The sequence below is a fragment of the Lactuca virosa genome, chromosome 2, assembly GCF_052849685.1.
Source record: "Lactuca virosa cultivar CGN04683 chromosome 2, Lactuca_virosa_CGN04683_v6, whole genome shotgun sequence".
Taxonomy (NCBI): Eukaryota; Viridiplantae; Streptophyta; class Magnoliopsida; order Asterales; family Asteraceae; genus Lactuca; species Lactuca virosa.
The window spans coordinates 191,751,012-191,762,271 of record NC_136427.1 but is presented as its reverse complement, the minus strand read 5'-3'; the positions used below and the strand labels follow the sequence as shown (position 1 = coordinate 191,762,271).

The 11,260-nt window shown below is 37.5% G+C and overlaps 1 protein-coding gene across 1 annotated transcript; it reads right to left on the bottom strand.

Moving 5' to 3' along the window:
* Positions 1-1,368: 1,368 nt before the first annotated feature.
* On the bottom strand, positions 1,369-10,495 carry LOC145159907 (protein CELLULOSE SYNTHASE INTERACTIVE 1-like). The gene is made up of 8 exons (XM_079078962.1): positions 10,285-10,495; positions 9,831-9,989; positions 9,518-9,588; positions 6,430-9,424; positions 3,804-6,348; positions 3,262-3,716; positions 2,980-3,096; positions 1,369-1,788 (listed from the first exon to the last, which is right to left on the bottom strand). The coding sequence occupies exons 3-8, from the start codon at positions 9,550-9,552 to the stop codon at positions 1,648-1,650; spliced, it is 6,288 nt and encodes a 2,095-aa protein (XP_078935088.1). The 5' UTR covers positions 9,553-9,588; positions 9,831-9,989; positions 10,285-10,495; the 3' UTR covers positions 1,369-1,647.
* Between the last annotated feature and the right edge of the window lie 765 nt (positions 10,496-11,260).

The following is an 11,260-nucleotide window of genomic DNA, read 5'->3' as shown; positions in this document are numbered from 1 at the left end:
GTGCTGATGTGGTAATATAAAAAAAACAACTTTTTTAAGGAAAAGGAGGAAGTAGGATTCAAACCCACAACCTCCCAAACACAAACCAACCACCTTTCCAATAGGCTACATGACATTTTGTGTTTTTACTCCTCACAACTGAAATATAACCTTTTAAACGCATAAGTCTTAATTACAATTATTATTATTATAATTATATTTATTATTATTAATATTATTATTATATATAAAACGTAAATAATTTTAATATTTCGTAAAAAATATGTTAAATATATAAAGTTTTTTTTACGTATTTATATGTATTTTTACGTATTTTTATTTATATTAAATATTTTTTTATGCATTTTATATATTTATACACATGCAAAATTTTTATGTATTTTTTTTTACGAAAAACCTTCTAAAACATGTATGTGTATATGACGTATTTTTTTTACGTATTTTTTTACGTAATATATATATATATATATATATATATATATATATATATATATATATATATATATATATAAACGTAATTTTTATGTATATTAAATATCTTTTTTATGCATTTTATATATTTTTTATATATAAAATATTAAAATTATTACGAAATATTAAAATTATTTTCTTTTTATATTTTTATGCATTACGAAATATTAAAATTATTTACGTTTTATAAATAATAATAATATTAATAATAATTATTATAATTATAATAATAAGAATTGTAATTAAGACTTATGCGTTTAAAAGGTTATATTCCAATTTTGAGGAGTTAAAACACAAAATGTCATGTAGCCTAGTGGAAAGGTGGTTGGTTTGTGTTTGGAAGGTTGTTGGTTCAAATCCCACTTCTTCATTTTACTCAAAAAAACTCTTTTTTTCATATTAAAGAGTAATTCGCTGACGTGGCACGTCAGCACCTGTCCAGTTGTCATGCCATGTGGCATGGGTGACCTGCTGAAAAGGTCAAAAAGGACTAAACTGAATGAATTATCCGGTTTTTTGGGCTTTTTTATTAAAAAAAAAATTTGAGACTTTTTTAATACTTTTGCCAAAATATTGGGACTTTACTGTAGTTATCCTTATCTTAAACAGAATGTTACCCGGTTATGATTATGACATTAACCTAAAGAATATACATTAATGAGGTGGTTAATAAAAAGTTTGAAATATGATCAATTTAATAAATTTGCCCAAATTTAGTATGGTAGTTATGATTTGGCTTAAACCGATTATGCTGTTCAAATCAAAGTAATTTGGCAAGGTTGAGGTCTTGAGGAGCCTACCGGTTTGGAAATGTGAAATCAAGCATAGCCAAATCCAGTCCTGGTTTTGTCGGATTTCCTATTCCTAATCACAGATTTCAGTTTTTATATTACCAAATGAAGAATAAATTTCAGTATCTCAATTCTCAAACAACAAATGCTACAAATATCTTACAAGCATACAATACACACTGGCAGAATAAAGTTGGTTATACAACTCATGGATTCTACAAAAGAATTAACTAAATGATAATAATAATATATATACCATTTGGCACAATAAAAGAGAAAAATAACACACGTCCTTGTGATTTCTTGTTATGATTTATTCTTTGTGTGTACCAAAAAAAGATCTGAACGTATGACCTCGCTATATATACTCATGAGCCAGATAATTTTACTTGTTTGACCATTGAAATTCTATTTCAAGAATCCTGGAGGCCCCAGTTTTGCTTTGTGGCAACAAAGCGTATTCACCCGCCACTGCTCCCATCATCACAACACGGTCAATCTGGATAGTCACTTTCCCGAATGATTTCTGCCCAACACAACACACAATTATCAGTATTTTTTTTTGTATGCTTCAATTTATTGTACACTTTGTTATGAACTCACTTAATTTAATGAGTAACCACAACAAGAACAACACAATGTAAAGAACAGAATGCAATTCCTTCACTATTACTCAAATGAATCAAGAACAAAAGGATAGGTTAGCTGATTCGAGATAGCCACTCTCCCAAAGGAAATAATTCCAGGTTTAACAGAAAAGATCGATACCTCCCTTCCTATCCCACTACTTTCTTATACTATCTGTCATAACAACCAAAATAGTATAAAATACCCATAATGCCCTTATACTAATCAAGATGCTCTTTATTAGATGATTTCCCCACTCTACCCCTTTTCTAAAATAAGGTGACCGAAGTGGGTGCATAATACACTTCAATAACATAATTTTAAGAGTAAATTGCATTAATGGTCCCTAAGTTTGACCCAAAATCACAAGTTCAGTCCATATTTTGAAATCATCACATCATCCCAATGTAGTCGTTGAGTTTGTATTTGTAGCAGATATGGTCCCTGACCCATATAAAATGACTTCAAATTTTGGATTGAACTTGGGATTTTGAGTAAAACACAGGGGACCATAAATACAAACTTAAGGATCGACAATGGGACTATTTCAAGTTTGGACCGAACTTGTGATTTTTTTGTAAAAGCACAAGGACCAAATTCGTAATTTACTCTAATTTTAATACATGTTCACTTAATTACATTTTTGGTCCCTAAATACAGTTGATTTTTTCAATTTTGATCCCAAAAAGTTTTCTCTTGCAATTTTGGTCATTATTTGAGGTTTTTGTAATGTTTTAGTCCCTCTACCAAGAAAATGCCTGTTTCTTTCGGACCAAATTTGCAAAAATCAGCTATATTTGGGGACCAAAAGCCAAAAAGTATTCATTTTACTTTGAACAAGGACAAAAGAAAACATTACAAGAACCTCAAAAAAGGACCAAAACCGCAAGAGAAGACTTTATGGGACATAAATTGAAAAAAATGAGCTATATACTTAGGGACCATATATGTAATTTAGTCAAGCTATTAATAATTTATATTTGACAAATTTAAGTGTGTTTATTGTGTGAAAATATAGCACTTATTTTAGGGCATATGAAGTAATAGATATTGTTTGGACTTTTGAGGTATAATATAAAGATGGACTTGCCTTCCCCATCTTGCTTTTATTCTTGCATGAGATATGTAGCTTTTGGCCTTTTGGAGGGCTTTCAAATGACCACACAAAGTTCTCATCCCATTCAGGATTTGGCCCAGTTGATACCACCTGCAACCCATTCAACAACAAAAACAACTTAATCTCATCAGCTATATATAATATAATATATAAGTGTTTCTTTTTTACTTAGTATTGGTTCGTCATTTTCTTAGATATTTTCTAAACATCATTTATCCAGACAACACTTTATCCAGTCAGACAGTATAAAAGTACCTTAGTTTGCACTGAAGGAGAATTTCCCAGTGTAACCTTGCAGTACACACTAGGGTTTCCAACTGACTGTCTCAAATCATTGGCACGTTTAATCGTCACTGTTAATGTCCCCGGCAAACACTGCAACAAGAATTCGGCTTTCTCATGAAATCGGGGAGGCCCTGATTGGATCAAATACTGCAACAATGGAATTGCATCTGCAGCAGCAGCTGATTGGGCTTTGGAGACATCAGGTGGGCAAGCTGACCATGCTTGCCTCAGAAGAAATAGTGCATCTAATGCAGCTTCTTGAGTTGCTTCTGACCCTGTCTTCAGAGATGTCACTAAATGTGGGATGCTTAATGTTGCAGGTTCAGTGGCTCTTAAACGTGGGAAATTGCCAAAGAGAGCATTCAGAGCTTTCAGATACCCTTCGTTTACCATTCCATTAGCCAACAAATCCTTTTCAATAGCAGCTGCATGATTAGATGAATCAGAGCATCAATATCAAATGGGGCCTTACAGATATATAGCATAACCAAGTAAGAGAAAAAAAAAATTACCAGTTATAGCTCTGACAGTTTCACTAGAGGCATACTCTTGGATGGCATTGTTAGAGAAAAGAAGCTTAATAAACCTTGCTGCCTGAATCGATGTATCACCATCACTTGAACCAATCAGATCCAGTCCCACCTGGACCCCGCCAGCTTCTGCAACTGCTCTTTTATTTGGGCGACTAGACATCACAAGATTCTGCAAAGCACAGATAGCCACCACTTTCATTTCTTCAGAAGGTTGATCGATAAGCACATTCACCAAAGCACGACACGCCACAACAGCATCACTAGATTGTGTCAAACTTTCATTCTGAAACAGATCTCCAAGAGCAAGAGTTGCCAACAATCTCGCTTGTTGAGCTTGAGTTTGCGGATGTAACAGGTATTGTGATAGCTGTAAGATAGCTGATTTGATAGCTTTCGTTTCTCGAATCTTCACATTATGTAGTAAAACTTCAAGCAATCTTGCAGCAGTTCCTTCGCATAAATGACACCTCAGAAGCTCCAAAAGAGCCTCAATTGCACCGCTTTCTGCCATGGCTACTGCACTCATGGAATCATCACTTTCCAGGACTAAAAGAGCATTCAGTGCACCGATTACAGTGGCTTCTGAGTTTGAATGTAGCAAACGTACCAAAACTGCAATGGGCACTTCAAGATAGAACTCTGAACTGAACTGAAGTATACTAGATAAAACAGTAGCAGCAGATTCCCACAAAGGATTTGTAAGAAAGGAATCGGATAGCATTATGACTCTTGATACTTCACTTACACCACCCTCTTTTGCAATCTCATTAGGCCAAGTGAGTGCAATGCTAACAAGACCTTTTAAAGCTCTTTGCTGCAAAATCGGAATCCCGGAAGCAAGAACTCGCATTAATGGACCGATCACTTGTTGTATCATGGAATCCTTCTGGTAATGTTCTTCAAGAAGAAGATAAGATAAAAGCTCAGCTGATGTCTTTTGAACTGCTGTAGAATTAGAATCTAGTAAAGGAATGAGAGGTTCAATGGCTTGGTGAGGGGACAAGATGTAATCAGTACGACATTGTTCATGCTCAAAGATATTCACTAAAACCTGCAAAACACTATGTTGTCCATCGGGTCCAAGCTCTGGTCTTGTTAACAACACGAAAAGGGGTTTGACCAATTTCTCTGCAGATTGACCTTTTGCGATTATAGCATTGTTTGTCAAGATTCTTAGCAATTCAGCAAAAGCAGCAGAAAGAAAATCCGGTGCTTCTTGGAGGATTTTGAGAATATTATCAATGACTCCAGCTTTCACCATTTCAATCTTGCAAGAAGGTCTATCTTTTCCCATTTTCACGAGAGCTAAAGAGGTTGCTTCATGAAGCATGTAGTTTTTCCCGTGTAAAAGTCCCACAAGAGGGATTATTCCACCGTGTACTGAAACCAATTCGGCTAAATTCTCATCATCTATGAGTCTATCGAGTGCACGAACAACCGAAAGGTGAGCAGGGGTAAATTCGGAAACGAGAAGCGAAATTAACGGCTCGACACTACGACCAGCAGTAACAGTACATCTGATCCTTGTGTTTTCGAATAGCACACAGCATAATTCAGCAGCATCACTTTTCAACTCCATTGAAGAATTCGATGAAAGAATTCTACAAAGGATATCAACCGCATTTAATTCCACATCAGCAGCAGTAAGCCCTCTGGATGGGTTATCACTGAGAAGCCTAACCAATGCTGCAATAGCAGCATGCTGTTCCTTTTCCAAACCATTGTTCAAAATTTCCACCAATGGTTGTACAGCCTGGCGAGAAGATTCCGCGTTTTTTATATGATCAGCAGAAAAGAGGTTTTCAAGTGCTTTAGCAGCACTGTATCGCGCACGCCTTCCACCTAGACGTAACACAGCAACAAGCTGAGTCACCGCACTGAATGCTGACTCGTGTTTTCGTATCTCAGCAGTGCCAAATAGGATGCCAAGTAGATCGGTGGCAGCTTCTTCGGTTGCATCTTGTGGACCGAGTGAGAGGTACTTTGTTAGAGCTTCTAAAGCACCGGATTCCACCATAGCGATCTTGTTGGATGGAGAATCAGTACTGAGCTGGATTAGAAGTCCGAGTGCGAGAAACGGGGCACCGGGTCGATCCGGGATTGGTTTCAGGAGGTCAACAAGAGTGGGGATTGACTTTCGTGAAGTGGCACCGACTCTGATGTCATCAACTCTAAATAATCTCTCGAGAGCGACTTCTTCTGGGTGAGGTGGCAAAGAGAATTCTTGGGATAATTGAAGGAAATCATGTAAGTCGGAATTGGAACACCCGAGTAATGATATGAGCCCATTTGCAGCTCCTGAGTTGGCAACAGAAAGAAGTGTTCCCCTGCTTCCATTGCTGACTAGACTGGATATAGCTTGTGCAGCAAAGTATCTGTTGGCTGGCGCTTCTGATCTTAACAAAGAAGAAAGAGCTGGAATAGCTTTTACTGTTGCACTTGCACGTATAATATCTCTGTTTTGGAATAGAATTGCTAACAGTAGTGTGCATATCCAGATGCTATTATCCTCATCAACATCCAACTGCATAAATGATTTTGGAATGAAATGTCAAAATCATAATAAATCCATTTAAACTAAAGGCAAAGACCTTGAAATACATACCTGGCTGTATGGCAATAGACGTGAGATTCTTCCTGTAAGAATTTCAACAGCTCCTGCTTCTGTAATCTGAATTTTATATTTTTCATCATGGCTAGCAATAGCAGAAAGTAGCCAGATCGAGATGCTAGCACCATTTATAACTGATGTACTAGTCCTTTTCTCACCAGGACATCTGCAGATGCTTATGGAGTCCATGTCTTCCGAATGAGAAGAAACAGGAGAACTTAACATCAAAACAAGAGACCGAATAAATTGGGAATGAAAATTTGCTTCATGGAGGTCCTCCATCACTCTTTGGATATTTACTTTTGTAGCACAAACGAGAAGCGAAGTCCCACCAATTTTAACTCTTGTGTTTGATGAATCGATTACTCTTTTTGCAATCAAAGAAGTGCAATGAGATTGTAGAATCGCGTTTCCAAGAACAACACATTGATCATGGCAAAGCCTTGACAAGATTTCTATTGCTTTGTCCTGTAAGAGAGTAGTTGCACCATTGATCAATGAAACAATGGGAGTTATACTCTCTGGATGTTCAACCAGCACTGCCCATGCAGGTTTGATGTCACCTGATCCTTTTAGTCTTGACAAAACAACGAGTGCATCTAGTCCTGCTGACGTGGCAATAGCTCCAGAATTACTCGATTCCATGAAAGAAACCAATGCAAGAACTGTTCCAGTTTCATTCACGTACTCAGTTAAGGTAGAAACAGAATCCAATCGAAGGCGGGAAATCGCTAATGCAGCATGGTTTTTTCTGGTGGCTTTCTTTTCAAGAAGAACTCTAGTGGCTGGCATAATGATTTCTTGAGGTGAAAGTTTCTCCACAACTTCATTGTCCAACAAAAGGCTTGCCAAAGCAGATAAAGCCTGTTCTGCAACTTGTAAAGCTGAAGATCTTGAAAGTGTCAGTAATGCAGGTAGCATGTTCCTTGCAACAACAGCCACATCATGATTTTCTTTCACTGATAGAAAAATTGCAGAAAGACACCCACAACACTCTGCCAAAATGGTCTCAGAATCAGAATCCAAAAGTTTCATCACAGAGGAAAGAGTCTTGATAGCCATACTGCTTTCACGTAAATCCTTTCTTAGATTAAAGATCCCACCAAGAGCCATGGCAGAATTCGCACGTGTCTCTTCATTTGTAGACCCTAAAATCTTGATCATTGTTTCAATTGCATCATTGGGTGCACTACCTTCACGTAGTAGATCAGTAATCGGGGCAATGGAAAGTAAACTTTTTAACGCATCCAAAACATAAACTTTGGATTCCGGAAGGTCACTGGTCAACAGTGCAGTGAGTTGACTTATAGTTGCTGTATCTGATCTTCGAATCAAATGGTTCAATGTCTTTGCAGCAATCTCTTTCCCATTTGAGCTTCCATTTTTCAACAGCCATAACAAAGCAGGAACAGCATCAGCACTTTCAACACAGTTCCTTATATCTTCACTGTGATTACAGAGGTTCCCAAGAATTGTAGCAGAATCTTCACGTGCTTTTGCGGACCCCGTTTCAAGAATTTGTACAAGTGGCGGGATTCCACCAGCAGCTGTGATTGCCCATTTACTTTCATCATTCTCATTTGACAACATACAAAGCAATGCAACAGCACATTCCTGTTGCTGTTCTGATGAAAGTCCAAGAAGAGAAATCAACATCTGAACGCCTTCACGACCTTGTAAAGCATTCCACAAATTGCCCTCATTGTTGCATAAAACAAGTAGTGATTTTATTAACTCGTCTTGAACTTCATTGGTTGCCATTGTGATCAAACCAACTAATAAATGTTTTGAGACAGGATTTGAAAGTTTGCTTGAAAGGGTGGCGTTCCCATACAAACTAGCAAGAGCTTCTATGGTGCGCTCCTGGACTAAAAATGGCACACGTGGCTTAAACTGTTTGACTAAAGTCAACTCAATGTCAAATGGATCTGATGCTCTGTTGGTTTCTGATTCATTACCGTATATCATAAGAGCAGAAGCTAAAGCTCCTAATGTATCCGCCACCTGTCCAGGTGAAGTGCACGAGTCAAGACTTTGACCGAGACTAGTGATGACATGGCACAACCCACCGGAAATATTGGCAAGAGCACACATCGCGTTCTCTTGTAAAGCTTGTGCATCTTCACCTTGCATAAATTCTTTTGAAGGAGCTATTGTGGCATTAATCAAAGAAGGGATGCCATTACAACTTGCTATATCTTTTCTTGCTTTTTTGCTTTGAGCTGAAAGAGACTTTAAAGCAGATGCAGCTTGTGCTCTAACTGGAGGTTCATAACCAGGTCCTAACAGCTTCAGGAGTTGTTTTGTAGTTTCAGAAGTTGAAATCTTTGAACATACAGATGCATCTTCCATCATCATACATGATAATAAAAAGCAAACATTCGCTTGAGTGTTTGACTGGTCATGTGTTAATAGCTTTACCAAGATATCTTCTCCCCCAGCTTTGACTGTTGCTGACCAAAAACCCTCAGTGGTCCCACACAGGTTTCTCAAAGCACCAGTCAGCAAATCATCAACTACTTTTGAACCCTTTTCGAGTTGCTCCCAGAGCACTGGAACAACCCCTTCAGTGGCAAAGATTTTGGATCCAACATGATCTTTGGCATCACCTTCAGAAACAGCATAAATGGTCTTTGCAGCTGTGATTTGACCTTCTTTTGATTTTAGAAGAGCGAGAAGCGGAGGAATGCAACCCCCAAGTAATACTTTGACCCGTAGTTCGTTTTCCTTACATAATGAGCCCAAAACTGTAGCTGCTTGGATCTTTACACCAAGTGACCCTGATCTTAGGAGAGATACTAGAACTGGAACTGCTTGAGAATGTGAACTAACAGCACTGAATGCACCTTCACGTGTATTGATCAGGTCTAGTAACTGTTTCAGACTGAACTCTTTGTCTTGTGAAGATGATGATTTTTGGCGTAACTGTTCGATGCAGTGAGCAACACTCGATAATGTCCCATCTGGATCCTCCATGCTGCTACGCTCTCTGAAGAAACAAAAGAAAACTCTCATTAAAATGAACAGGTTTTAGATGAAAATGGAACTTCAAAAATCACTTCATCTGCATAATTTAACTGACCTAGAACCCATTTTTGTTAGGGAATGTGGAGTCATAGGTTCTCTTTCAGGTGTGCCATTCCCATTTCTTTCCTGAAACGACATTGTAAACTTGTCAGCAATTGATAAATATACAAATCATTGACAAAATTCATTTATTATAACTTCTAATCATAATTTCATGAATAGAAACCCACAGGAACTTCTTACTAATAAATTGCAGATCATAAATAAGTATCTACAACAGGAAATTCAAATCTCTTTTCAATTTCACATTAACTTAAACAGGAAAAAACCCCGTTCAAATCAGATTCACAACTTAGAGGAGTAGCTACCTGATGCGTAGTGGCAAGATTGCTGCCATTTCTTCCGGCAGAATACCTCCGACTGACCTGAGCCGCCAGCTTGACTGTAATAATTTTATCTAAACTTTAGATCAGATCTACCTCCAACTCCAACCCACCGCGCAAAAACGTAGAAATCTCGATTGAATCCTGTAGAAACACCCGAAACTCATTACGTTTATCACATGTTCACCTAATTTGAGTTAGATTTCTCACATTTTGCAATCAGAACAGCAGATCAGTACTGATCATGGTAATTTAAATACTATTTCGGGATCAACTAACTGAATTCCACACATACAAGTCAATAGATACTACATTCGATTGAGTACAAACAGAAATGCAGAAGAAGATACTGAAGAAACAGTAAATGCAATAAGAATTAAATAAGTGCAAGGTGTGTAGATTGCAGAATGAAATAGCGATGAATCTAAAGAGTTCTAACCACGGAACAAGAGTCGGGGATAGATTTGGTGTTTCAGTGCATTTGACGAATTTTGTAGCAGAGAAGTGAAGAAGAAGGAGATATGAGAAATAGGGACGGAGAAGAGTAGTTAACAAGTATGCATCAGAGAGGGAGGAGTGTGGGGTGAGGGTGGGCTGCCAGCCACCGACAGCTCAGATCACACAAGTTTTCGCTTGGCTCACGTTCAGACTTTTACACCCTCTAGTCTAGTGAGTAGTGAGCCTTGCCATAGACTGAAATTTTTATAAAATTATTTATTTGTAAATGGAATTCGTGAAATCCTTTTGGTTTTATTAAACTTATTATAAAATAATTATTTATTTGTAAAATATCTTTGGCTTTATCATGTAACTTGTAGAGAAAATGAGGACTCTAACATATATGTTATAAGACCATGTTGCACCAATACACTAATACCCCCCTTAGAGTCGGAGACTCAATAAGGTTAGATAGAGATGTGTTGAGTCATAGTGGTGCGGAACATCGGCTCTGATACCATGTAAATATATATCGAGCCCAAAATTGTCTCTCCAAAAGAGGCCTTGTAAAGAGAAGGGAGACTCTAACATATATAACAACTTATAAAACCGTGTCGCACCAATTGAAACAGCCCAAAAATCAAGGATAAAAATTTCATTTTTATTATAGTCAAAACACTATTGTAAACTTTTGTCCAAACATTGAAAAGCATTTCAAATAAAACAATTAGCAGAGTTTATTCTGAAAGATCACATATGGCGGAAAACCCGGGTGTATGCGCTGCAATCGCTCCGAGCTCTTTCATTTGAAAACTGGAGTACCTGAAACATAAACTGAAAATCGTAAGCACAAAACTTAGTAAGTTCCCCAAATACCACATACCATAAGAAACATACAATAAACATACAGTGGGCCCCGCACGTCATTAGGCCCCGCCCGGCTTCGGACCCCGCCCGGCATCGAGCTGAGCTCGGTA